This window comes from Botryllus schlosseri, chromosome 3 (genome assembly GCF_051294905.1).
Source record: "Botryllus schlosseri isolate E-star chromosome 3, Bs_hap1, whole genome shotgun sequence".
In the NCBI taxonomy this organism is placed as follows: domain Eukaryota; kingdom Metazoa; phylum Chordata; class Ascidiacea; order Stolidobranchia; family Styelidae; genus Botryllus; species Botryllus schlosseri.
In genome coordinates this window covers 14,859,321-14,884,929 of record NC_137238.1, presented here as the reverse complement: position 1 = coordinate 14,884,929, position 25,609 = coordinate 14,859,321, and the positions used below count along the sequence as shown (strand labels likewise).

The 25,609-nt window shown below is 42.1% G+C and overlaps 2 protein-coding genes across 3 annotated transcripts; one reads left to right on the top strand and one right to left on the bottom strand.

Moving 5' to 3' along the window:
* Window positions 1-44: 44 nt before the first annotated feature.
* On the bottom strand, window positions 45-2,847 carry LOC145435851 (uncharacterized). 2 transcript variants are annotated; one of them, XM_080313118.1, is made up of 3 exons: window positions 2,244-2,847; window positions 1,552-2,194; window positions 45-1,440 (listed from the first exon to the last, which is right to left on the bottom strand). In XM_080313118.1, exons 2-3 carry the CDS (start codon window positions 2,057-2,059, stop codon window positions 959-961), a joined length of 990 nt encoding a protein of 329 aa, XP_080169244.1. In that variant the 5' UTR covers window positions 2,060-2,194; window positions 2,244-2,847; the 3' UTR covers window positions 45-958. The 2 variants fall into 2 exon arrangements, with proteins under 2 accessions (XP_080169244.1, XP_080169243.1); XM_080313117.1 differs by having other exon boundaries at window positions 1,552-2,840.
* Window positions 86-829, top strand: LOC145435852 (uncharacterized). Its single transcript, XM_080313119.1, has 3 exons — window positions 86-295; window positions 356-541; window positions 602-829. Exons 1-3 carry the CDS (start codon window positions 86-88, stop codon window positions 788-790), a joined length of 585 nt encoding a protein of 194 aa, XP_080169245.1. The 3' UTR covers window positions 791-829.
* Window positions 2,848-25,609: the final 22,762 nt, after the last annotated feature.

The window sequence follows — 25,609 nt, the reverse complement described above, 5'->3', positions numbered from 1 at the left end:
ATATTGACCTCGACTCATACAGCAAAGTTCGTTACCTTCTTAACTTCAAAATTATTGCTGTACGATTCCACTTTGTAAATTTTAGATGAGAGTTTCACTGGCGAAAGATGTGCTCAGTTACGAAGTTGGGAAGTCACTTGTGTACGATATTTCAAATTCCGCTGGGACGTCAGAGTTCGTCTTGCTGTTCGATCGATGGTTTAACATTGTAACATCTCACTCCATCTCATCTGTAACTGATGAAAGATTACTTTGGCTGAAAAATGTGTTCATCAAATACTTGGAGGATTGGCAGGTGGGTATTTTTTAAAATCTTCAGAGCAAGAACTATACCGGTAATACAATCTCCCCACAGAATGAGGTGCACACAAAACATCCTGGTGAGCACAAACGATTAATGGCCACGCCAACACTGATTGGCCTCATGTTTACAACCAGAAATATGGTTCGCCTAGTAATTCGGTTACTTAATGCTGGACATAAATCGGTAGCATTAAAAGTCTTGACACAAGATGTACTCGAAGCAACTTTCGGATCCTTGGTAAGGAAAAGTGATTTTAAATAGGCTTCAAGATTCAAAAACTTGATTGAAATTTTTCAGAGGCTGACAGGGAGATACTCCAGGAATCCAGATGTGGCGCAGGCTGGATACTCGATCACAGCTGTATGCCAAAGGAAAATCATCAAAATGGTTAAGGGTGCCAACACAACCTACGCTCATGGATCATTAAATCCATGGACTACTGTTTGTGAAGATCAACTACCCAAACGCAAGCGAAAGGCTAAATAAATTTGTTCAAATAATGGACCGTCATGATATATGGCTGCCGGCCAATATTAGTGTAAACAACAAGCCAATGCACCACGTCAAGGTTTTGGCCTTAGCATTGGTTTACTTTTTTTGGTAGAAAGAAACCCATTGTACATAGGCAGCATCAGTTGCAATGGGAAAAGAAAACTACAGAAGAACTCCGTAACTAAGCAAGGACTTCAACTCATCTCGTAACGCCTTGGAAAACTTGGAGTTATTTTTTAGCTTACTGTTCAATTTAAATTTCACTAAACCATGCGTCAGAATCCTGTTCAAATGCTTCATTGTCATATCAAGAACATCTTCCACATAACTGTCACATTCACCTGTTTGCATGACAACATTTTCAATAAGACTTCTATACCATGGATCCTGGTGAATTTCATCAACTAGTTGTAGAAAATCAACTTGCGAGGCAGGTTTAAACCTTTCTCTGCTATGGAAACAGTAAAATCGCATAATTACTCCCTTGAACTTATCTGATGGGTACTTCAGGCAGTGATGCTTTCTTTCCATTATTTGAATCAGTTGTCCGGTTGGTGCATCCTCCGACAAGCAAGCAGCAACAGCCTTGTGTGATTTCGTAGAGAGTGAATGAAGCAGTACCCCTCCAATGTACTCAAGAATGTCTATAAAGTCATCCAACTATAATGAATTGAATAAATACTAGGCCGGCACACGGAACTAGAATATTGATTGGTATGCTATAAAATTCAACAGAATTGCACAATATACCATACCCGATTCCCTGCTATTGATACCAGACATTCTTGCAGTGGAAACTTTTTCCTCAGCTTGAACCAGTGCATCAACAATCTTCACAAGCAAAGATGCAGCAAGGAGCTGATGCTGCAGTCCAAGAAGTTTGCTTGCCTGTTGGCAAATGTTGGAGTAGTATTGATAAATACCATCAGTACCAACGTCCCAGAACACAACATTCAAGCGTTTGACAAGTGGAACAATAAGATTCAAATCCAATTCCTCAAATCGTGGTCCACACCTGGAAATAGAATGACAATTACGGCAAGCAATTTTCAAAATGTCAATTATTCGGTCGATGTCAATTTCCGCAGTTGGTGACGGGAGCTTATGCACTTTCCCGTGCTTCTTGAGTTCCCTTACGGTGGGAAATATGGCTTCACAGACGTCACAACTTATTCCACTCCACTCATCCAATCCTTCAAAGCATTGGGAAATTTCCTCCTCAGTGATGGATTCCCAATCCTCCCACAATGATTCTTCTGCCATAACTTTTACGAAAAAGTATCGGTTATAAAGGAATCAAAATTTCTGTGAAAGCATAATACTCAGAATTTTATTTCCGTTTTGCTAATCAAATAACAATTAGGCTACCATACCGGAACAGTAAATGAAGATAGCTCGCTAATTCTATAGTATCACAGCAATGTCCTCCAATAGTACGGTAAGTGACTTATATTTTCTCGTCGGCAAGTTAAAATACATACAGATTCTGCTGAATGACGCCTTCCAGAAGGACCATGATATGGCATACCCACTTCGCCTGCAACGAAATGCCGTTTCATTTTCATCGCCTGCCCTATTATTGTTATCTTCTATAATCATAATACGCCACTATAATAGCTATTATATCATAAATCATCGCTGGTATTCACCGACCGTGCGCATTGTGCAGCGATTATATACCGGTATATTCATCGCTTCGTACGGCAACAAACGCAAGACCTTCACGCACGTATCCAAGATATTCACTAATCAGGCCAAACATATTAAGACGTCCAATTAGTCACAGAGTCCCTTATAAGTATTCAACCTCCAATACTCCGACTCATTCCAATAGACAACCATGCATAAAACCAACCGAACACTCAACTTTCCACCGTCTGAATTCCATGTGGGATTATTAATGGTACACGTAACAATGGGTAGCTCCCTCCGCAAAGCGGAGCGTGACCAATCTAAAGGGAGTTGAAAATATTATTGCGCGCAGTCTAAATAGAGTAGTTCAACTTATATAGATACTTCGGTATATCAATGCACTAATACCGGTATAATATCTCATATTTGTGGTATTATGGGCAATAATACCATAAATATCCATTTTTACGAGATAATTGCTGAAAAATCACGCAAACAAAATATGTCGCGGATGAATACTAATTAGGCATTTAAATCAGTCGTCACTCCATCCTACAATCTCTATAATACCATAGCGTTCTATATAACATAACATAACATAACATGGTTGGGTTATATTTTTATCTGAACAAGTCACACAGAATGTACAATGCGATAAGACAGAATATGGTGTCGACACAAGCAAATCACACGGTTCAATAAAATTGTATCACGTCACAGTTTCCATTTGGCTACAGGCAATTTGACGGTGATTTTTGACCGGCTTGCCGAGCAATAAATTTGATGAATCGGGTATCAATCGAAAGCGGACTCTGCACTGATTACGAAAATATAAATTTTATTCCGCTCGCGGCCCTGGAACCCCCACAATCAACCCCCAATTATTGATTGTAGAGTAGATTGGCAGTGTGACGCAACAATGCTGTCTGGCGAAACGAGAGACTAGCTCAAGAGCAAGGATGCGGCCGAGCGACGAGAGTGGGATCAGCTGACGTCGCGGCAATAGCGATGTGCAAACGCGCCACAGAGAAACGCTGCGCTGTTGATACTTTTTCTATGCGTTTCGGTACAAGCGAGCACGCACCAGCCTTTCCTTGACTTGTAAGGGTAGAACTGGGTCCACGGAATGTATTAGGGCCGTACCAATTTTCGCGCAATATCCTTCAGCTGATAAAGATATGTAGGCTACATCTAAGTAGTCTACATTGGATATGTCAGATTATTATGATATCGATTGCCTTAGCCCGCTTGTTGCGTAGGGCTCCAGAGCAGAAATGAGCATGGATTAGGATTAGGTTTTGAAAAAACAGGATTTGTGAAATTTTGTCGGATTTGGATTGGATTTGGATTAGACATTTTTTCCAGAACGGATCAGGATTTGGATTGGATTTAGCTATTTTCGGGGAGATTGAAATGTCGTGCGGCGAATGGCGACAAACTTTATTCAGATCAGTTATTAATGTACTTATGGTTACCAAGTTATCTTGAATCAAGTGAATCGTTGGTTGTGAAAGAAAATTTTCGATTACCTCTGTTGCATAAATTAGTATTTTTTCTGAATTTCCAGTTGGAATCGGATTAGGATTGGACATGGACTTGATTATGAAAAATTTATGGATTAGGATTTGGATTTGAAGGTTCGGATTTGGATTGGATTAGGACATAGAAATTTCAAATCCGCTCATCTCTGCTCCAGGGACACGTCGCGCTGTTGATGGTGGGTGTCGATACTTTCTATAGTCACTTTTATGGTTAAGTGTGAGCAAGGAGCATTGAGCATGAGCATACATTACAAGCTTTTATTTGATCCGTATGGGTAGGACTTGGACGGCGAATGCAGCAGGTAAAATGTTGATTGTTGAATAAAGTTTAAGAGCAGGAGTGTCGAATTAAACTGGTATCGCTGTCCGGATTCAATCCGTTACAAGAAAGCTTGCGGGCCATACCTGCCAAATGATTCCAAAATGTTACCACCAAATTCATACCTTTGTTTTTCACTGGAATATATCTGATATCACTATAAACGTTGACGTTGGAATTTGGTTTAGCATTTTTCAATCACCAAATAGTTTTTTTGAATGCCGGGGACCTTTTGCGTCAAAAGTATTACAGTGGTATCACAGATATTTCAATTATATTCATTCTGTAGCCTGTATATATATTCCTAATGTAACTTACGTAAAACAGATTTTCAGTATTTTTTTCGCATCTGTGAATAACTGAATGTCCATTGTCCATTCGGCCCAACAGAGTTTGCACTTTTTCGCCTTCTCGGAATTTGGCAAGGTCACCGACGTGGTGCTTATGGGGACTAGAGTGAAAACTCAACACTGTAGTTGTATTACTACAATATGATATATTTACAATATCTAAATTTGCTGTCTTGAATGAATCTTATTACTTGAAAGTATATTTTTCTTACTAGAAATATCTCTAACAGCTGAAGGATTGCGCGAAAATTGGTAGGGACCAAATACATTCTGTGGACCCAGTTCTACCATTACAAGTCAAGGGAAGGCTGGTGTGTGCTCGCTTTTAGCGAAGCGCATAGAAAAAGTATCAACAGCGCCACGCATCTCTAGAGCCCTACGCAACAAGCGGGCTAAGGCAATCGATATCATAATAATCTGACATATCCAATGTAGACTACTTAGACGTAGCCTACATATCTCTATCAGCTTAAGGATATTGCGGGAAAATTGGTAGGGCCCTAATACATTCCGTGGACCCAGTTCTACCCTTACAAGTCAAGGAAAGGCTGGTGTGTGCTCGCTTGTACCGAAACGCATAGAAAAAGTATCAACAGCGCAGCGTTTCTCTGTGGCGCGTTTGCACATTGCTATTGCCGCGACGTCAGCTGATCCCACTCTCGCCGCTCGGCCGCATCCTTGCTCTTGAGCTAGTCTCTCGTTTCGCCAGACATCATTGTTGCGTCACACTGCCAATCTACTCGACAATGAATAATTTTGGGCAGATTGTGGGGGTTCCAGGGCCATGAGCGGAATAAAATTTATATTTTCGCAAGCAGTGCAGCGTCAGCTTTCGATTGATACCCGATTCATCAAATTTAATGCTCGGCAAGTCGGTCAAAAATCACCGTCAAATTGCCTGTAGCCAAATGGAAACGGTGACGTGATACAATTTCATTGAACCGTGCGATTTGCTTGTGTCGACACCATATAGGACACTATGGAGATACCATAGATGTAAATTTGCCGGTGGATGTCGCCAAACTTCTGGTGGTACTGATAACCGTCGTTGTTACGCACGCGATTGCTGCTGTCATAATCCAGTAGGCTACTTTTGATTATATAGGGGATCTTTTTTACAATAGTATTGGCAACAAGGTATTCTACATGGACCGTGAGCTAGCTAAACAATGAACCAAAACTTGGGAAAGCTTCTACGAGACGGAAGAAGGCATATTCATGATAACTAGGGGGCATATCAGTGTTCCGGCCCCCCTTGATGATAGTAGATGATTTGGCGCACCCCTTATCGCCATATCAGAAAACTATCAAAAGAATGCTAGCAATCCCGAAGCATAGATTGATGGCATTTAAGGTTATGACAGCCGAAAATATTCGGGTTCATTTCAATATGAATATACTATGCAATTGTATATTGAAGTTCGCTGTACCTCCAAGAAGCTATCTTCATATATTGGAATGATGACGATCGATGTGACCCTGAGGGTGAACTAGTCTGATCACACCCACATCGAACAGGTACACTTGACTCTATATACGGTCTGGCTGTAACAAATGTTACAGAAGTGACTCAGATAACTTCAAAACACGAGATAACTAATGCTCACTGATTTCAAATAAATCACGATTTTAGTGCGTAGTAAGCCAATAGAAACGAATATAGAAAGTTATGCGTTCGCCGTATGAGAGAGAGAGAGAGTCTTTATTTTCATCCAACAAAATACGTAAAAAAAACAGACGGCAATGATGGTGGCACAGCAAATATGCATGCACAGCATTCGGTATCAGATAGGAATGATCGATACGACCGTGAAGGTCAACTAATCTGGTCAAACCAGCATCAAACAGGTACACTTGACTCTATACAGTCTGGCTTACATATTCCGGATCGTTTCTGAAATGCGTGATGCCGGACTGAGCTCGCTACGGAAAGCGGGTGTGGGTGTGTCTGTGAATCGCATTGAAAAATGGCAGCGATGAAACTACCCGCAGAAGAAGCGGTCTGTGAAATGAAGCCCCAACAATTTATATTGAATCTCCCTATGGCGGAAAGGGGAAAGACCAGCGCTTTTGTGGGTCTGGCAAAGTGCTGTTTCGGTACTGCAAGGGATCTTTCGTGTCACACTTGTCGATGTAAAATGTTTCATAGTAATATGATAGTCATTTAAACGTCATTGTGGCATATAATTTTAGAAGTAAACTGGTTATACTGTTGTAGTCGGAGTTGGAGCTCGGAGTCGGAGTTGAAGTCGGTATATATTGAAATGTGCGGAGTGGGAGTCGGAGTTGGAGTCGTTATAATGAAAATGTTTGGAGTCGTAGTCGATGATAAAATTTACCGACTACACAGCCTTGGGCATCAACATCGCTGTATCAATGACTTCGTTGTAGTGGCTCGCCTTTCATAGAGTTGCGTTGCGCAGGGCCTACAACTGGTTGTCTGGATCTTCCCTTATTTCATACATATCCCCGGCAATAGGCCTATGTATCATATGAGAAATGCATTTCCTGTGATGTGGGAGGCTTGGGTCGCGAGATATCGATTAAACCTACAGTTTAGTCCAATAATTATAGCTGGAATATATCGCACTCACATTGTCAACATCAGTATGCACTGATTGCATATACTAATTGAATAATATTCATATAATAAATAAAATAGTACAATAAAAAGGTGATAGTCGGCGAAGACGGATAAAACAGCTGGTATCGGTTACGAATCTGAGGGTATAGGATTATATTAAATATACATCATGATCAAGCTGGACACTTCATGAAATATTATCAACTGCATGAGAGCATTCGGAAAGAAATTAACAGAGATTGTGGAGCTGTGCTTCAACATGTTGTTGTGAGATGAGTAAAACGGCATGGTTTGCAGCGCGTTGGAAAATTATGTTGTCCCCCATAAGTTGCTGTTAGTAAAACGAAATAATCCGTTGGTGGTCTATTGTCCGTCACTTGAATGATCACATGAATATGCGTTATGCAATTCATCATTAGACAGAATGACGGCGAATATGTGGCCCGCAGTCGTCTGGGACTGTATGAGGCAGCACACAAGTGAGGCCCGGAGGCACGACCGTCATCTCGGAATCCACTGCAGAGTTAACTGGCATGTAGATGTATGGCGAAGAATTGTCCGACAACACATCTATCGGTGGGATGATAACATGTGCCAATACGCTCGGCGACGAATCCACAGGGTTTGTCGTTACCACAACCTCGCAAGTATTCGAGGCTATGTCGGCCGATAATGTGATCGGCGTCTCGGAAACCATCATCTCTCTATTCCCCACGCTTGCTTGTTTCTGTTGACGTAATTGTTGCTTGTCAGCACTCACCTGAAGTTCGTTAGTCGCCGTCAATGTACGAAGCGCATGATTTCTGAACCGTAGGCAATCTGCAGTTGCTTTCCGCATGTCTGAAAGCATGCGCTTAGTTTCGATTTTTATATCGCTGGATGCAAGATAGTAGATAAAAGGATTAACACATTCGCACACGCGCAGGATGCCATGGGCAGTTAAGTGGAGTGATACTATGACATCTCCGGGAACCAAAAAACCCTTTACTATCATGTACGTCTTTACAGCATAATCAGCTGAGTATCCAATAACATACATCAGTACAATTGCTGCTAATTGAATTAAGGCTTGTTTCTCCTTTCGACGCGAGGCGGATGATGATGAAATTCCATGCAATCGACGATGAACAAGGGTTACAATAATCGCAAAACAGAATACCAATATGAGAATGGAAGGAATAACCATAGCAATTATTTGTGAGAATAATGAGGCTATCACGAACCATCCAGTAACCCCCTTAACGATACCACAGTAATACCAGTCATCACGATTCAGCAATTCCGTTATCGGAGCCGAAAAGAGCACCTGCACGATAAATGTTGTTAAGTATGTGGTGACGACGAACATCCGACATCTCCTAGGTGTCACGTCCATTTTGAATCCATTTATTCTTGTAATGTTCACAAATCGTATGAAACTCAACAGAAAAACGTGATAAGTAGTAATGCAGGTTGTACCGGTTTCCACGGGCAACCAGACGAAACAAAAGATCCATGGTATTCTGAAATCATGTTGGTTCAGATGTGCGTAGATGTAGATTGGGCTGTTGATGGCGGAAATGAGATCGGAGAAGCACAATCCTGTTGTGATGACAGTAAAAAAGCTCGACTTCATCCGCAACAACGTAATAATCAATAGCATATTCACGACTGATCCGAATATAGTCATGATTATGAAAGCTGTCCAAATAATTGACTCTTGCATCTCCGTACGGTTGGTAACGTATTCGTATTCAGGTGATAAATGCTCATTTGAGCCATTCAAATTCACAGGATCCATTTGATAGAACTCGGAATTTATTACACTTGTTACAGTACTGAACAAATTGAAAGAATGAGATAAGTTGAGGGTTACCATATACGTTCTCTTTTAAGAGGATTTGACCTCTTTTTTGACTTTTTTGAAAGCGTCATCGCAGGACGCCCTTTTTCCCTATTTTTTTTTGCGGTTTTGGCTTCTTTTTTGAGAATTTCGGTCAAATTTACGGCCAAATTCGACTGAGATGACGTAAATCAGCACCGAAGTGCGCTCCGGCGGGTACTTCGGGAGCTGAGCCGGAAAGTTGACCTTTTCTTTCTTTTAGTCAACCTCCCGATAACGTGAAGGAAAAACTGTAATTCGGCTACTGAGCGAGAAAGTTGACCTTTTTGGTAAACTTTAATTCTGTGGTTCCTAATCTTTTTTTTCAGTGAGAACCTCATTCCGATTTTCGAAAATATATGCACATTGCACACTCATCCATATATTAGTTGATGATAGGTATCACCTTGACGCATCGCGCTTGATTATTATGTTCTGTTTGATAGCTCCATACTTACCGTCGCTAAAATTACACACCTTTCTCACAATCTTCATCGCCTTTGTTTTTGGTGATATCAGCCTGCTCTATAGCAGTAAGTGTTGGGATCAAGTCACTACGTTCTAGTTACAATACATCTCGAGTCATTGTACAATTTGACTCAAATCAAGGCAACTCGCTGGATTTTTGGAGGTGACTCGAGTCTAGTTAACTCGAGTAATTTTTGTGTTATGGCTCTTTTAAAACAAGAATATTTGTAATGCGGCTCGCGCATGAACCAGGTCTAACCATCCCGGATATATGAAGTAGATGAAATCGTACGTTATATCAAATGATTCAAATGTAGGGCCGTATATGCTTGCTTTGAAACAGTAAAAGACACAGGACGTCCGCTTATCCAAAGAACCAAGTGGCTTACCATGCTAAATCGGACATCCTGATAATATGCTTATAATGTCGAATTCAACATGTATTAACGCGTGTTAATTATTCTCCAGTATCGATGTCACATTAAATCGTAATCGAGAAATGCTGTTTCTGAATTAATCTTCTAAAACAGCGGTTCTCAAACTTTTTTTAGACACGTCCCTCTCGGCGAGAGTGCAAAGTTTTTGCGCGACCCCCACCCCGCCCGTTATTGTCATATTAAAAATATCTTTAAAAATATAACCAGAATGTTTGCAATCTCAGCTCATAGTTTCATGGTAAAATACAAATATAGGCCTACAGGAAGGTATCGAAACAACTTCGAGGAGTCTTTTCAATCAGACACCCAATAGGAAATGATATCAATATATATATATATATATAGGCTATATTTGAACAGCTTCTTGGAGGTACAGAACTTCAATATACAATTGAATAGTATATTCTTATTGAAATGAACCCGAATATTTTCGGCTGACATTCCTCAGGGGTGATTGTCAGCAACTAGTAGAGAATTCAAAAGAACAGCGTATATCAACAAACGTAACACGAGTGTCAGCCGAAAATAGTCGGGTTCATTTCAATATGAATATACTATTCAATAATATATATATGCTTTTATATTTTGTGTTCGAAATGGAATATTATATTGAAGAAGTGACCATATACTTTTTGCACATCGCTGAATAAACTTTGATCAACATGTTACGTTTTACATATCTTCCACTCACATCATCATTCCTTTCTAGCTTCATCCATTGAGTATCAATCTGCAGACGTCAATAATATCTTCAGAGTCGCATCGGTGACAGATATACATGACAATGGATAAAGCTCTGGATACAATAGAGATGATATATGCGTATCAATGAAAACGTATCAATATATCTGTCGATATCAGCACGAGATTTTTTCCCGGTTGACAGCACGTACCCGAATTGCATTGCAGGTACGAGAAATATAATTACCTCCATTCAACGTATCAATTTCTTGAGGAAACAAATAACGTCTCTTCATGTTCACATGTTATTGTCCGCAGTACCGAAATGATCAAGCTCTTCAGGGAATGACGCGCTGCAATTTCGTGTATGATTACTCTAAAATGAAACAATTGTATAGGAATCTTCTAATTTATCTGCACCTATCTGATGTCAAGTCTAGTTGATGCGGCCTTATCCGAGTTTAGGGCATACTCCTGTAGGCTAATAACCATGTCACTACCAAATTCAAATCAAATAAGCTTTAGATTTCCCTTCGAATATTGGAACAGATCAACAACAACTAGAATATAATGATTAATGTGCCATGGTAATAGAAATGCCCAATCGCAAAAAAATCCATTGGTGTTGCAGCGGTGAAGTGTAGGTACCACAAACACTCGCCACTTTTAATTGGCGATACTATCGTGGATAGAGACCCAAGATGACACAGGATGTAACAAAGTATACATCACCATGGCAACATAATGCCAATGGTTGTCATACCGAACTGCTTAGATATCTAAATACGCATCGCAAGCAACGACGTTTTGATATATTACTATTACTCATAGCCAGGCCCTTAACTGCCGCACCCAAACCCCCCAATTGGGGGGGGGGGGGGGCGAGCTCAAAGGTATCAAAATCTTACTGGTAAGTGCTGATATTCGATCTGCTTTTAGAACAGGTTCGTGGGCTACCTGGGGCAGTAGGGGTCTCAGCTTTCCCGTGGCCTCTTACTGGACACAGATTTTTCCGTGGCCGGCCACCAATATCTCGTGGCCGGCCACAGTGAATTTTATGGCCGGCCATACGAAATCATCGTGGCCGGCCACGAGTTCATGGCCGGCCACGAGTTCATGGCCAATTCGTGATTTTGGCGCATCTAGTTCGATGAAAATCCTCCCTTTTGCTCTACTTTGACTATATTCGCGTAGATCTTCTTCATTTGCACTACGAATTTGCTGGCGGCTAGGTATTTGTAGACGGTTTAACGGAGTATATTGGTATAACGCCATTTTAATAATATTCGATAAGGAGTTGGTAAACCTTACGTAATTCCCTGAACCTAGACCCGATAAGACCTTTGTGAGTCGTATATTTTGTCGTGTGAACGTAGATAACAATTGGTGCATGTAATCTCTCGTGGCTATGAGTGACGGTCATTCAATTCAATTCGTACGTAATGCAATAAAGTTACAAGTCGTGGAGACAGAAACAAAATATATTCGTCAGTGTGATTCATCGAATACGTGTGCAATAGACAGGCTTCGTGGTACGTCAGCCAACAAGGCCGTAAGGCGCGGTTACGCCGGTCCGTCAAAAGAAGAAACACGCAGCGAATTGTAAACGCAGCCTTCTGGAGTCAATTATACAATTCTACAACTACAAACATTCGCTCTGCGTTAAATGGTGACCCCGACATTTCATTAATCGAGACCGACCGGCCTACCGAAGACAATCAATATAAAGATACGCCCTGCCCGACGGCGAGAAATAGCAATACAGCATCGGACCACGGAAACGATAAATATAAAGATTCGCCTTGCACAGCGGCGAGAAAGATCATTCAGAGAAAACGTCGAGGCGTTACTGCCAGGAAGAAATGCAGCGGGGTTGTGCTTTCGACGATCAATACTCCAGAGAGAAGACAATAATGAAGACAACGTCTGCAGTGTCAGAAATCGGTCGGAAATCGCAGAAGTTTAGCAGATTTGCGGACGGTGGTGCTCCAAGCATGCATCACACGGATTAAAAAAATGTGAGGTAGATCGATTTTGTTCTCTTGCACTACGACGTTAGTTGGTTACTGTTATTGGGATATTGACAAAGTATAGTAGTAGTAAGATAAATGTGCGGAAGGTCCCCATTCGCGATTTATAAAGAACAAACAAAGATTATCAGTATAATAAACAATTAAAGAATTACCCGATTCTCATTTTTGCAGCAATACTTTTATGACCCTGTGTGCGGCAATCAAAAAGGGGGAATAATTAACGCTAGAGAGAAAAAGAACAAAGAATCTCGATTGACCTTTGTACTCTGGCCAGACATGAAACTTATTGATTAGTAATTCTACTTGTACTTTTCCACTCGCCTCCTGATTTAATCTGTCTCGCTCGACCTCTGGACAAGGACACGAAACTAGAGCTGACTTCGGTCGTACGCGACGGGGCTTGGTAATAGTTGCCTGCCGACAAATCGCCCTGACCTATCGTTTTGTGGTCCAATTTCGTGACGGGGCTTTAGGAATAATTTCCCGTCAAACCACCCTGGTTGACTTGTCGTTTCGCGGTTGACTCGATTTCATGTACGGGGGGGTCATAGGAATAATTACCGGTCGTGACGTGAATAAAGTTTTCTCCTGATCGGTGAGATCCTGGTGCGTGTTTTAGGTGTCTATACGTTCGGCTGTGCATAGTGACGCTTGTAGTCTGTTCCATACTGTCGTACTTGCTCTTGCTTTGTTGTCGACTTAAATAGTAAGGAGAAATGATCTGTTCTGGTTATAAATATGTGTATCATTTTGAGTCATATCGAGAACCAGAAAGAATGTCGTGTATTAGAAATAGGTATTAGGCGCCCCCGACATAGATTAACTTAAATAAAGTAACATTTAGAATATAATAAGTAATTAGAGAAATAGCTGATTCTCAATTTTGCTCGCATCAACGTGTTAACCCCCGGTATTACGTACCTAGTATTCGGTGCAAGCAGCAAATGTCGCTGTTCCATACCTATACAGCGTTCTAGCGTCTTAGGACAGACAGTCCGATCCGAACAATGTATTTATGATGGGTTCTTTTTACTGCTTCACGTCCGGTCAAGCGTAATCATACCAGTGCCTATAAATGATATGTAATTTACCGCGGGATATTAATTTTGTATGCTGTATATGATATACAACTTGAATCGATCAGTTGTCGAACTGATGCTTTACCCGTCTGTACGATATATATCGATCACGAGCTCACCACGCAATTGTCGTTCGAGAGCGACTCATTTCGCTATAGACAATCAGTTGTGTTCGCGTGTACCGTAACATATCCTCAACACTTGTTATGCCAACGCCACCACGCGTATTTACAATATCATACTAAGGAACTATTGCTTCGGCAGCCACGCACTGTCGCTCGAAGTCAACAAATTTCGCTGCAGACAGTCAGTTGTATTCGCGTATGTGTCGTAAATATATCCTCAACACATGTTATGCCAATACCTCCGAGCATATTTGCGGCATCATGCTACGGGTATATTGATTCGGGGGATTGTTACCGTCAGAGAATTGCTGTGTCACCCCTTTGAGCCTCGCATTTCCCGTTCGAACTCGGTAACTGCGAGTACGATGGCAGATTCAACGGTACAGTGACGAATCGGGATAGCTCGCTTCATCGGGGATCAGTGGACTTACCTTTATTTTGCTGAAACGCGCTCGGTTGCGGTGGTGCAATAATGAGGGATTAATTGTGTCAGATCATACGTGATGCAATCTAGCCTACTTTCGGTGAGGTGTAAAGATGAGTGAGAGATTTCGATATCTGACTCCGCCCCGACTCGGGCTGCTAAATCAAAGTCCAAAAAATCCGGCTGGCTCGTAAAGTCCTGTTATTTCCACATGTTGTGAGGGTAAAATATAGCATAAATCCGACTCTCAAGGCCATTTGGCCGCATCCAGTCTGGCTTCGCTGAAAACCGATGAAATCTGCGCCGGGTCCGGAGATGTTTCGTGACCTCCTCCGTCCAGACAAGATTGTTCTGCTGTAATATAGGTGTCGTTGTATAATAATTTACGTACAAGGAGACTTGGTATCGCCCCTTTGGTGGGATTCTGTTTAATTCGTCTGTATAGGTGTTATTAGTGCGATCAGATTTGGCACCTCAAGGAGGATATTGGTAAAAATCACACAACGATGACAATAACTTTACCGGTCAACAATGTACGTAAATCAGCTGTGATCAATCGAGCGTGACACAATCGCTGTCAGTCATCAACCCGCCTGTTTGACAAAACTCGCGTTTTCGGGTTGACATCAACACAGTGCGATATATTTGATGTCCCCGTCGACCCTCCTATTTTAATAGGGTTACCATGCGGCCTCGTTTAGGGGAGCATATGTCCTCCATTTTCCAGATATGTCACCCAATTCACCTAAATGTACTCTCTTTCTGTCAGTTTGTCCTCCTTGTTAGCTCAACATTTCCAAAAAAAACACCACGAGTAACGCAAAGTATGGACCTAGATTACGAAAGTCAGGTATTTAGGTTGCCAAATCGGAAAAATGACGCTATGATGGGTATTGTGCAGGCTATTACGTGGATACGGGGGCCCGTGTAAACACGTATAGATGAACAGTAAAAGCGCCGCAAACTACCATCACATGAAAAAGATCGAGCGCACTCGACCATCCCCGTCGGGGTATACCCACCTTAGTACAGCCAAATGAGCAAATGTCGTACCGAGAATAGCCGGGGTGGTGGTATATCATCCCCCCAAGATGTACTTTGGAATGCGTGTGAAATCGACATCGTCCGCTACTCGACTGAAGCAAGTCGCCACTGCAATCCCTCTCTGTGTATACACAACGTATACTAAGCACTACAGATTCAGACGAAACTACGCATTCTGGCGAGGTTATCGAGATAGCTGGATCGATTTACGACACATGCTAAATTTACTTCAAATGGAAGGACAAAATATAGCTTTGGAGTACTCAAGTAATTTTAAAGAAATGTCGGTATCGTGAAATCGCTTTTCTATCCTAATTATAAAAGAGTAGGTCCCCATAAAACTGTCGAGCTCAAACACGTTGGTAACTGTGATAGTAGACAAGACTGACTCGAGTACCTCAGAAATAGTGTCTGTATTTCGTTGCTGACCACGCGCCTGCTTATTCACACCGACTGACTTGTATAGTAAGCAACTGCGCCCCCGTCATCTTCTTATTGCTCAAATAATTTTACAATACACGAAATTCATTCTAATTTGTCGTTAGTGTTATCAGCATAAAAGACACAGTTACTCAAGTCCCGCAAAAAGGTGTTGATACACTACAATCGTTTTATCGCCACTATTTAACTCATAGCTCGATCGCACGACTGACGTTCCCGCAGATCAATTTTTGGCGTTTGATCAACTCTTGTCTGGTTATGGGGTTTCTAATCACAGGACGATTGAGATTCGGGTGTGTCTTTTCGATACGTTGCGCAAACTCGATACCTTTTGTACGTATTACGTATTCGCACTGCGGAAACCATTTAGCATGTTCCGTCCAAACCTCGTCTTCACGGTCCCAACGAAGCCCGCCGTCACAGTAAAAGCATTTGGTTCTGTCCGAATCGACGTAGTAAAAACCCGCTTTTGCTAGCTGTTCAACACTAGCCTTAATTTTATTCGGTTCCCAACCCTTGTCGAAGGTTGCGATTCTTTTTGACAACGACGACATGAGAGGATTCACGGGGTTAAGACAAGGAAATAGTTGCTCAAGACATCGCTTTTCGTCCTCGGAGGGTTCCTGTGGTTCTTGTAGATGTAAAGTGAGACGTCGTATTTTGTCGCCAAGCAACTTATCCAAATTGTCTCGTTCGTGCTCGGTTAGCGCCACATTCCCCGAATCGTCGCCACGTGCGAAACAACAATCCGGGAGATACGTCAAGTGTATTTCAGATACATCGTCTGTAGACCTCCAATTGCGGAGAACACCGGAGCAGCTGAAGCACTGTATTCTGTCCAGGTCACCGAGGTAGAATAAACCTTGTTTTGCCAACTCGCCGACCGCCCGTGGTATGGGATAGCTGGGCCATTTCTCAAAGGTTTCGCGACGCTTCGACTCCTTTCGCAAGTCGAGATTCCTAACCCGATACTCGTGCTCTTGATCAACGATATTCGCAAAGTTGATGTTTGCGTTTCCAGCGGCTTTAAACTGTCTCAATAAACTTTTGAAATTCGATTTCGCAATAGGTATGTTCAACGCGTCTCGTACACAATTCACGTCATGACCCCGTGCACTCGACCCGGTCCATCTTTCGAGGTACACACTGCATCCAAAGCATTTGATTTTGTCTTCAAATCCAAGCCAGTAGTATCCTTCAGACGCTAAATCGGTGCGTGTTGCGTATGATACTTTAGAGAATTTGGCGAAGGTGGCGAGTCTGTACAATTCACTACGGTGAGAGCCGGAAGCGATATACACGCGTTTCTGTCCGGGTGGATCAGAGTATCTCTCCATTCACGTTATGCCAAGCTCTTTCATAAACATGAAGTACCAAGACAGAGCTTTTTGTGTCTAGACCTGCCCCATAGGCCAACCGAGTCGGCTCACACATATATTCCTAGTTTATCCTTGCGAACTGTATATATTAATGGGTAGCTGTACTTTTATGACTGATTGACAACCGCTAGCTGTCGCTATTGCATCATTTACATATGTGTTTACCAGGAGCGGGTAACTTCTGTAGTCCGCGGGACGTGTATAGCATAGTACCTCGTGGGTGCGAATTGCTGCATCGATACATTATTCGACATCTACTTTTTTAAAGTCAAACGTGTAAAGAATATGTAATTTCACCTGAAACGGTTGAGGAGTAAGTTAAAACGACTTGGGTATACAGCAAAATTACCGAGTACTCGAATCAGTAGCGACTTTTGACACCATTACTCAACCCAAGTCCACAACAGACAAACCGAAGAAATAATATACAGATATGGAAATAACCCACGATATTTTGCGCTTACACGTGTCAGTACAACTCGACAGTCAAGTCCACCTGGCTGCGGCTTGCAATTTGAAAGAGTTTGAAAAACTGGGGGTGGTACCTAAAAACGTGGTATTGTTTTGTGTATTTCAGTGAAGCAAATTCAATTTAAAGCTCAAACCACTTTATCCTGTGCCCGACCTCATTAAAACCCGATAAAAACCTGATCACCACCTGCGTAATCAATCCGCGGTGTGTAAAATGGTATACCATGTTGGTGTCGATCGTATAGTCATTTTGCGCGCGATTTGCCTCGATCTGCCGTCGAACAAATATACTTTTGCTTACCCTTGAAGTATACAATATTACCGTGTTGTCTGTATTACGGCTCTGTGGGTAGACAATACAGATTAGCGACACCCCCAGACTGATCAATAGTCGGCTACTCAAGGCCGTAAAACTCTTATTGGCCTGTGAAATTATGCGACGCGTTTTGCGCCCGACGTTGTCTTTGTAGATCGCTATTCAATTAGATCCCTCTCACCAACAGACATACCGCCTGGTTATCAAGCGTTTTTATGTTGCGAGACGAGTCCACGGATTTTGGTGTCTGATTGATAATGTCGTAAGAGTGTGGTAAATTCCTTTGCAAAACTACTTTACACATTTCAAAATCCCAGCGTCCGAAGAGTAAGTAAACAAAATTCAATATGTGACTCAGCAAAATATCTCGGCGTCACCATTGATTCCAAATTGTCTTGGAAGCAGCATATTGAATGCACAATATCAAAACTAGCTCGGTGTGTGGGAATAATGACCCGTCTCCAATCTTTGGTTTCCAGATCAGTACTACGAACCATCTACTTCTCTCTTTTCCACTCGCATCTGCAATATGGAATCGTAGTATGGGGAAATGCCTGTACAACATTTTTGTGCAGAATTCGAACCCTGCAAAACCGTGCGATACGGCTGATCTCATCTGTACCTTTACGTACCAATTTATCGCCTTACTACCGTAAGCATCGAATTTTGCGAGTTGATGAACTGTATCGCTTCGAAGTATCAAAAGTTGTTCACAAATATTTTTCCAATAGTCTCCCTCCTGTGTTTGATGACTTTTTCATACCTGCTAAAGATGTCCATTCCCATTACACGAGATCTTCGTCTAAAGGAAACGTCTACTTACCCCAACCCAATAGCAACCTAACTAAGAGATCTATCGACTACTCGGGACCTATCATCTGGAATGCATTACCATCACATATCCGTGAATTGCCTTATAATAGATTCAAAAAAGCCATACTTGATCGCCTCTTGTCGTTACACTAACACTGTTGCCCTACCTCGCCCAGACATTGCTTCATTGATCATTTGCTACCATTGTTTAATTTTTTATTATATTTTCCTTTCCTAACTAAACATTTTTTCACAGCCAGACTGTTCTGAGTCAAGTGTACCTGTTTGATGCTGGTGTGATCAGACTAGATGACCTTCACGGTCTTATCGATCATTCCTATCTAATACCGAATACTGTGCACGCATATTTTCTGTACCACCATCACTGCCGTTTGTTATGTATTTTGGTTCGATGAAAATAAAGACTCTCTCTCTCTCTCTCTCTTACAACTGTTGAAGCGGAAGCAGTCTGAGACATAACGACTCACATAGCACAGGTGGACAAATCCTTATCGAGTACTTCGGATAGAGTTGCATACTTGAAATCGTTATTTCCTCGACAAATCGATACAAGAATGGATCTGCATTGCAATAAGCCTGAATATGTTCTGGTGACACTCGCCATGGGAAGCTAAATTCGCAATTCACCTGCTATGTCGACACCCCCAACAGAACATATTGGCAATTAATATCAGTCATATACTACAGAAATATCCATTTACTTGAATGGTACCGTGACTTAATTACTGTAGTGTAGGCGAATCAGCGTCTACGGATCCTCACTTTTACCGTTCAAACAGGTTTTTGCTGGGAGAGGGTCAACTGTGATCGGTCACGGCTCATCAATCTGCTACTTACAGTCCAGAGATGAGCATGGATTAGGATTAGGTTTTGAAAAAAACACAGGATTTGTGAAATTTTGTCGGATTTGGATTGGATTAGGATTGAAGATTTTTTTCTGAACGGATTAGGATTTGGATTGGATTACCGATTTCCTGGGAGATAAATATGTCGTGTGGCGAATGGTGACAAACTTTATTCAGCTCAGTTATTGATGTACTTATAGTACAATACACTATGGTTCACTCGGTGCAAATGAACATAAGAGGTGCAGCCCTATGCTAAGTTATCTCAAATCAAGAGAATCGTTGGTTGTGAAAGTAAATTTTCCAATCCCTCCCTTGCATAAATTAGCATTTTTTTCTGAATTTCAAGTTGGAATCGGATTAGGATTGGACATGGACTTGAATATGAAAAAGTTCTGAATTAGGTTTTGGATTTGGGTTTGAAGTTTCGGATTTGGATTGGATTAGGACATAGAAATTCCAAATCCGCTCATCTCTGTTACAGTCTTATACGCGTGTACGTTGAAAAAAAATATTGGGGTTCCGCATATATCCTAAATCCTTTCGTTTTCACTCGCTCGTTTATGATCCCCAATAATCAGACGAAATGGTCTGCCTACAGCGATAGCCCGTTAAACTAGGACACAAAGCTGTGAAAACATCATGCGATAAGTCCACCCGCGGTGCAAAGAGGCTTTCTGTATATCCAATAATACGCGTCCACCCTTACGAAGGTTGATTTTGATGCTTTTTTTGAAGATGTCGTGTTTTATTAGACGAAATCAGAGGTTTGTTTCACACGGTGGTGATTACGAGCGATAAATTGCAAACATAATAGCACACAGCAGGGGTCCTGACGGGTCGCGGTACGGGACAATAAAGACGGTTACCGTGCGAGACGTACAAGTCACCATAGCTACACAGAGGTTGTCAGCAATGCCGCTACTTTTTTCCGGGTACTCGAGTCGATTCTGTCTACTCGCAATCCGTCAAGTTATCAATGTGGCTAGCCTTCTACGTTTCTCTAGGAAGCCACGTACTTTTAATAGTTTATAAAAGTTTAGTGACACCCTCCATATCATGCAACGATAGCAGAACTGATCGGCTTGACTAGAGTTGACCACGATTCGGGTGCGCATTTTCATCTGCTCGATGTGGAACTGTCTTTAAGAGTCACCCGGGTTTTACCCCCATAATACGCGGGAATAACGAGGCTTTACGTACCAACCGTATCGTTTAGAACTTCGAATTGTCGCCCTAAGCTGGGAGTCGAATCTAGCATAACAGCCGAGCCAATATTTTTTCAACCTACACGCGTATAAGACTGTAAGTAGCAGATTGATGAGCCGTGACCGATCACAGTTGACCCTCTCCCAGCAAAAACCTGTTTGAACGGTAAAAGTGAGGATCCGTAGACGCTGATTCGCCTACACTACAGTAATTAAGTCACGGTACCATTCAAGTAAATGGATATTTCTGTAGTATATGACTGATATTAATTGCCAATATGTTCTGTTGGGGGTGTCGACATAGCAGGTGAATTGCGAATTTAGCTTCCCATGGCGAGTGTCACCAGAACATATTCAGGCTTATTGCAATGCAGATCCATTCTTGTATCGATTTGTCGAGGAAATAACGATTTCAAGTATGCAACTCTATCCGAAGTACTCGATAAGGATTTGTCCACCTGTGCTATGTGAGTCGTTATGTCTCAGACTGCTTCCGCTTCAACAGTTGTAAGAGAGAGAGAGAGAGAGAGTCTTTATTTTCATCGAACCAAAATACATAACAAACGGCAGTGATGGTGGTACAGAAAATATGCGTGCACAGTATTCGGTATTAGATAGGAATGATCGATAAGACCGTGAAGGTCATCTAGTCTGATCACACCAGCATCAAACAGGTACACTTGACTCAGAACAGTCTGGCTGTGAAAAAATGTTTAGTTAGGAAAGGAAAATATAATAAAAAATTAAACAATGGTAGCAAATGATCAATGAAGCAATGTCTGGGCGAGGTAGGGCAACAGTGTTAGTGTAACGACAAGAGGCGATCAAGTATGGCTTTTTTGAATCTATTATAAGGCAATTCACGGATATGTGATGGTAATGCATTCCAGATGATAGGTCCCGAGTAGTCGATAGATCTCTTAGTTAGGTTGCTATTGGGTTGGGGTAAGTAGACGTTTCCTTTAGACGAAGATCTCGTGTAATGGGAATGGACATCTTTAGCAGGTATGAAAAAGTCATCAAACACAGGAGGGAGACTATTGGAAAAATATTTGTGAACAACTTTTGATACTTCGAAGCGATACAGTTCATCAACTCGCAAAATTCGATGCTTACGGTAGTAAGGCGATAAATTGGTACGTAAAGGTACAGATGAGATCAGCCGTATCGCACGGTTTTGCAGGGTTCGAATTCTGCACAAAAATGTTGTACAGGCATTTCCCCATACTACGATTCCATATTGCAGATGCGAGTGGAAAAGAGAGAAGTAGATGGTTCGTAGTACTGATCTGGAAACCAAAGATTGGAGACGGGTCATTATTCCCACACACCGAGCTAGTTTTGATATTGTGCATTCAATATGCTGCTTCCAAGACAATTTGGAATCAATGGTGACGCCGAGATATTTTGCTGAGTCACATATTGAATTTTGTTTACTTACTCTTCGGACGCTGGGATTTTGAAATGTGTAAAGTAGTTTTGCAAAGGAATTTACCACACTCTTACGACATTATCAATCAGACACCAAAATCCGTGGACTCGTCTCGCAACATAAAAACGCTTGATAACCAGGCGGTATGTCTGTTGGTGAGAGGGATCTAATTGAATAGCGATCTACAAAGACAACGTCGGGCGCAAAACGCGTCGCATAATTTCACAGGCCAATAAGAGTTTTACGGCCTTGAGTAGCCGACTATTGATCAGTCTGGGGGTGTCGCTAATCTGTATTGTCTACCCACAGAGCCGTAATACAGACAACACGGTAATATTGTATACTTCAAGGGTAGGCAAAAGTATATTTGTTCGACGGCAGATCGAGGCAAATCGCGCGCAAAATGACTATACGATCGACACCAACATGGTATACCATTTTACACACCGCGGATTGATTACGCAGGTGGTGATCAGGTTTTTATCGGGTTTTAATGAGGTCGGGCACAGGATAAAGTGGTTTGAGCTTTAAATTGAATTTGCTTCACTGAAATACACAAAACAATACCACGTTTTTAGGTACCACCCCCAGTTTTTCAAACTCTTTCAAATTGCAAGCCGCAGCCAGGTGGACTTGACTGTCGAGTTGTACTGACACGTGTAAGCGCAAAATATCGTGGGTTATTTCCATATCTGTATATTATTTCTTCGGTTTGTCTGTTGTGGACTTGGGTTGAGTAATGGTGTCAAAAGTCGCTACTGATTCGAGTACTCGGTAATTTTGCTGTATACCCAAGTCGTTTTAACTTACTCCTCAACCGTTTCAGGTGAAATTACATATTCTTTACACGTTTGACTTTAAAAAAGTAGATGTCGAATAATGTATCGATGCAGCAATTCGCACCCACGAGGTACTATGCTATACACGTCCCGCGGACTACAGAAGTTACCCGCTCCTGGTAAACACATATGTAAATGATGCAATAGCGACAGCTAGCGGTTGTCAATCAGTCATAAAAGTACAGCTACCCATTAATATATACAGTTCGCAAGGATAAACTAGGAATATATGTGTGAGCCGACTCGGTTGGCCTATGGGGCAGGTCTAGACACAAAAAGCTCTGTCTTGGTACTTCATGTTTATGAAAGAGCTTGGCATAACGTGAATGGAGAGATACTCTGATCCACCCGGACAGAAACGCGTGTATATCGCTTCCGGCTCTCACCGTAGTGAATTGTACAGACTCGCCACCTTCGCCAAATTCTCTAAAGTATCATACGCAACACGCACCGATTTAGCGTCTGAAGGATACTACTGGCTTGGATTTGAAGACAAAATCAAATGCTTTGGATGCAGTGTGTACCTCGAAAGATGGACCGGGTCGAGTGCACGGGGTCATGACGTGAATTGTGTACGAGACGCGTTGAACATACCTATTGCGAAATCGAATTTCAAAAGTTTATTGAGACAGTTTAAAGCCGCTGGAAACGCAAACATCAACTTTGCGAATATCGTTGATCAAGAGCACGAGTATCGGGTTAGGAATCTCGACTTGCGAAAGGAGTCGAAGCGTCGCGAAACCTTTGAGAAATGGCCCAGCTATCCCATACCACGGGCGGTCGGCGAGTTGGCAAAACAAGGTTTATTCTACCTCGGTGACCTGGACAGAATACAGTGCTTCAGCTGCTCCGGTGTTCTCCGCAATTGGAGGTCTACAGACGATGTATCTGAAATACACTTGACGTATCTCCCGGATTGTTGTTTCGCACGTGGCGACGATTCGGGGAATGTGGCGCTAACCGAGCACGAACGAGACAATTTGGATAAGTTGCTTGGCGACAAAATACGACGTCTCACTTTACATCTACAAGAACCACAGGAACCCTCCGAGGACGAAAAGCGATGTCTTGAGCAACTATTTCCTTGTCTTAACCCCGTGAATCCTCTCATGTCGTCGTTGTCAAAAAGAATCGCAACCTTCGACAAGGGTTGGGAACCGAATAAAATTAAGGCTAGTGTTGAACAGCTAGCAAAAGCGGGTTTTTACTACGTCGATTCGGACAGAACCAAATGCTTTTACTGTGACGGCGGGCTTCGTTGGGACCGTGAAGACGAGGTTTGGACGGAACATGCTAAATGGTTTCCGCAGTGCGAATACGTAATACGTACAAAAGGTATCGAGTTTGCGCAACGTATCGAAAAGACACACCCGAATCTCAATCGTCCTGTGATTAGAAACCCCATAACCAGACAAGAGTTGATCAAACGCCAAAAATTGATCTGCGGGAACGTCAGTCGTGCGATCGAGCTATGAGTTAAATAGTGGCGATAAAACGATTGTAGTGTATCAACACCTTTTTGCGGGACTTGAGTAACTGTGTCTTTTATGCTGATAACACTAACGACAAATTAGAATGAATTTCGTGTATTGTAAAATTATTTGAGCAATAAGAAGATGACGGGGGCGCAGTTGCTTACTATACAAGTCAGTCGGTGTGAATAAGCAGGCGCGTGGTCAGCAACGAAATACAGACACTATTTCTGAGGTACTCGAGTCAGTCTTGTCTACTATCACAGTTACCAACGTGTTTGAGCTCGACAGTTTTATGGGGACCTACTCTTTTATAATTAGGATAGAAAAGCGATTTCACGATACCGACATTTCTTTAAAATTACTTGAGTACTCCAAAGCTATATTTTGTCCTTCCATTTGAAGTAAATTTAGCATGTGTCGTAAATCGATCCAGCTATCTCGATAACCTCGCCAGAATGCGTAGTTTCGTCTGAATCTGTAGTGCTTAGTATACGTTGTGTATACACAGAGAGGGATTGCAGTGGCGACTTGCTTCAGTCGAGTAGCGGACGATGTCGATTTCACACGCATTCCAAAGTACATCTTGGGGGGATGATATACCACCACCCCGGCTATTCTCGGTACGACATTTGCTCATTTGGCTGTACTAAGGTGGGTATACCCCGACGGGGATGGTCGAGTGCGCTCGATCTTTTTCATGTGATGGTAGTTTGCGGCGCTTTTACTGTTCATCTATACGTGTTTACACGGGCCCCCGTATCCACGTAATAGCCTGCACAATACCCATCATAGCGTCATTTTTCCGATTTGGCAACCTAAATACCTGACTTTCGTAATCTAGGTCCATACTTTGCGTTACTCGTGGTGTTTTTTTTGGAAATGTTGAGCTAACAAGGAGGACAAACTGACAGAAAGAGAGTACATTTAGGTGAATTGGGTGACATATCTGGAAAATGGAGGACATATGCTCCCCTAAACGAGGCCGCATGGTAACC